The 2,440-nt window shown below is 42.8% G+C and overlaps 1 protein-coding gene across 1 annotated transcript; it reads left to right on the top strand.

Moving 5' to 3' along the window:
* The first annotated feature begins 342 nt into the window (after positions 1 to 342).
* Positions 343 to 892, top strand: LOC133799869 (peroxisomal and mitochondrial division factor 1-like). The gene is made up of 2 exons (XM_062237858.1): positions 343 to 722; positions 829 to 892. The coding sequence occupies exons 1-2, from the start codon at positions 343 to 345 to the stop codon at positions 890 to 892; spliced, it is 444 nt and encodes a 147-aa protein (XP_062093842.1).
* The last annotated feature ends 1,548 nt before the right edge of the window (positions 893 to 2,440 follow it).

The following is a 2,440-nucleotide window of genomic DNA, read 5'->3' as shown; positions in this document are numbered from 1 at the left end:
CCACTCCTTCAACACCCATTGACCAGCAGCCTACTCCTCAGGTCTCTACCAGCCAAACACAGAGTACTCAACCTGAAGGTTCCCTGTCCAGCATCGTGGGCAGCTTAGCCAGGGAGAAGATATACAAGCTCTCCAAACATAAACGCAGTAAAGAGGCAATTACTGAAATCATTTCCATGGAGCCTGACCAAATACTCAACCGAGGGCTAAACGAGATAGTTAGCGTAAGTTACCTCCTGATGCTGAATAATTTATTTTTGATTCTCTGCCATCGCCTTACCCTTTTTTATCTGATTACAGGGATTACTGACCATGACCGCTGGCTGGCACCGTGCGGGGGCGATGGTGTCCCGGGCCAAAAATTTCGACACCAGGCTTACTGAGGCTAAGAAAGCGCTCGAAGAGAAAAATGCTGAGTTGCTCGAGAAGAACAATGAGCTAACTAAACAGAACGACGAGTTGCTTGAGAAGAGTACAGAGCTGTCTAAGCAGAAAGAGGAACTGCTCGAGCAAAAAGCCACTCTGACCGAGGAGCTGCTGGAGGTTCGGGACGGTCTGAAGAAATCCAATGAAGACAAGGAAAAATTCAGGGAAAGCACCAAACTTAACTACCAACAATCCGTACAACTCGAGCTTGATTTGATTACGAGCCGGCAGGAGACGGAGGAGTTGGAAAAGCGCGTGAAGGATCTTGAGGAACTTGAAGCCAAGAACTTGGAGAAGTACAAGGAAGCCACTCATCTTTGTTTCTACGAGTTTTGGAAGCACAACTGGGAGGCTAACTTCAACTATCTGTCAAAACGCCTAAGGCGGACTCTATTGTCTTAGTGTGCCATTTGGGTGGAGAAAGAAGAGAGGGCTAAAGTACTTGCTTCCCCGGAGATCTCTCTAGCAACAGGGATAGATGGTGTAGACAATGAGGTTGGCGTAGCTGTCGACCAGGACGCTCCTCAAGACCCTCCAACCCCTTAGTCTTTTTCCTTTTTCTCTTTTAATCTTTTAATTTCACGACCTACTGGTCGTGATGTAAAGACATTAATTTTTTATTGCTGCGCGAGCAACTATTTTCCTTTTAATCAAACAATTACATCCGAGCAACACTGCTTGTGGTGTAAAGTAATCCGTTTTTGATATTATAATGCATTTTCATTTTATTATAACATCTGTTCACATGACTGAGCTTAGCATAGCACTTTGGTTTGATTTAACAAAATACAAAATTTTGAAAAATACTCTAAGTATCCTAGCATGCTTTCACTTATTTTGCTCATGTGTTTACATACCTTTTGATGATATGCTTTTCTTACTTGTACCTTATATGCCCCCCAAGTGATCGAGGAGCTTTAGGTCCTTGGTCACTTGCCTTGACCAAAACCTGTTTGAACAATACTGCTCGGAGCAAAATAATTGAAATTGTAATACAACAAAACAACACACGTAATGAGCAAATACTTGTAATAAATACAATAATTGGCAAGAAATGACTGGCTACGCACAGTCCCTTATATTTCTCGTAATAAATGGACAAAACATGTCTGTACGAGTGATCAATAAGATCTTACACTTATAACCGATCGGTCACATAAAATGACCAACTCTTTTTCAAAACTTGTAAAAAGTAAAATTAATACAAGCCAATTCTTTAAGAAGAATTGTTTATTGGTAATACTTGCGCAGGTGTTCTCCATTCCAATAGCGAGGAACGAGATCTCCGTTTAAGCAAGCAAGTTTATAGGTGCCTTGGTAAAGGACTTCTTCAATCATGTATGGCCCTTCCCAATTACGTCTGAGTACTCCAGCAGCTTGGTCGCGAGTGTTTAGAAAAACTCTTCGGAGTACAAGATCTCCAACGCTAAACTTTCTTTCTCGCACTTTAGAGTTGAAATACCGAGCGACTTTTTGCTGGTACGTAGCTACTCGGAGTTGGGATTGTTCACGTTTCTCATCGATCGAGTCCAGGGATTCCATCAATAGCTGGCTGTTCGAACCTTGATCGTACATTATTCTGCGATGCGAAGGCGGATCTAACTCAATAGGCAACATAACTTCATATCCATAAGCCAAAGAGAATGGAGTATGACCTGTTGCTATTCGGTGGGAAGTTCTGTACGACCAAAGTACTTGAGGCAATTGTTTTGGCCACGCCCCCTTAGCTTCTTCTAGTCTTTTCTTCAGTGTATCCTTCAGCGTTTTGTTGACTGCTTCAACTTGTCCATTTGCTTGGGGATGAGCGACTGAAGAGAAGCTCTTAATAATACCATGCCGCTCGCAGAAGTCCGTGAATAAATCATTGTCAAACTGGGTGCCGTTATCCGAGACGATGTTCCTTGGCAATCCATAGTGACAAATGATGTTTTTGATCACGAAATCCAGCACTTTCTTGGTTGTTATGGTTGCAAGCGGTTCAGCTTTGGCCCATTTGGTGAAGTAGTCCACGGCA

The sequence above is a fragment of the Humulus lupulus genome, chromosome 9 (genome assembly GCF_963169125.1).
Source record: "Humulus lupulus chromosome 9, drHumLupu1.1, whole genome shotgun sequence".
NCBI lineage: Eukaryota > Viridiplantae > Streptophyta > Magnoliopsida > Rosales > Cannabaceae > Humulus > Humulus lupulus.
This window is presented reverse-complemented; position numbering and strand designations above follow the sequence as displayed.

Coding starts and splice junctions, on each gene's coding strand:
- LOC133799869 (XM_062237858.1), top strand. CDS start 343: ATGGTGTCCCGGGCCAAAAATTTCGACACCAGGCTTACTGAGGCTAAG. Junction 723..828: donor GAAGCCAAGAACTTGGAGAA/GTACAAGGAAGC, acceptor CTATTGTCTTAG/TGTGCCATTTGGGTGGAGAA.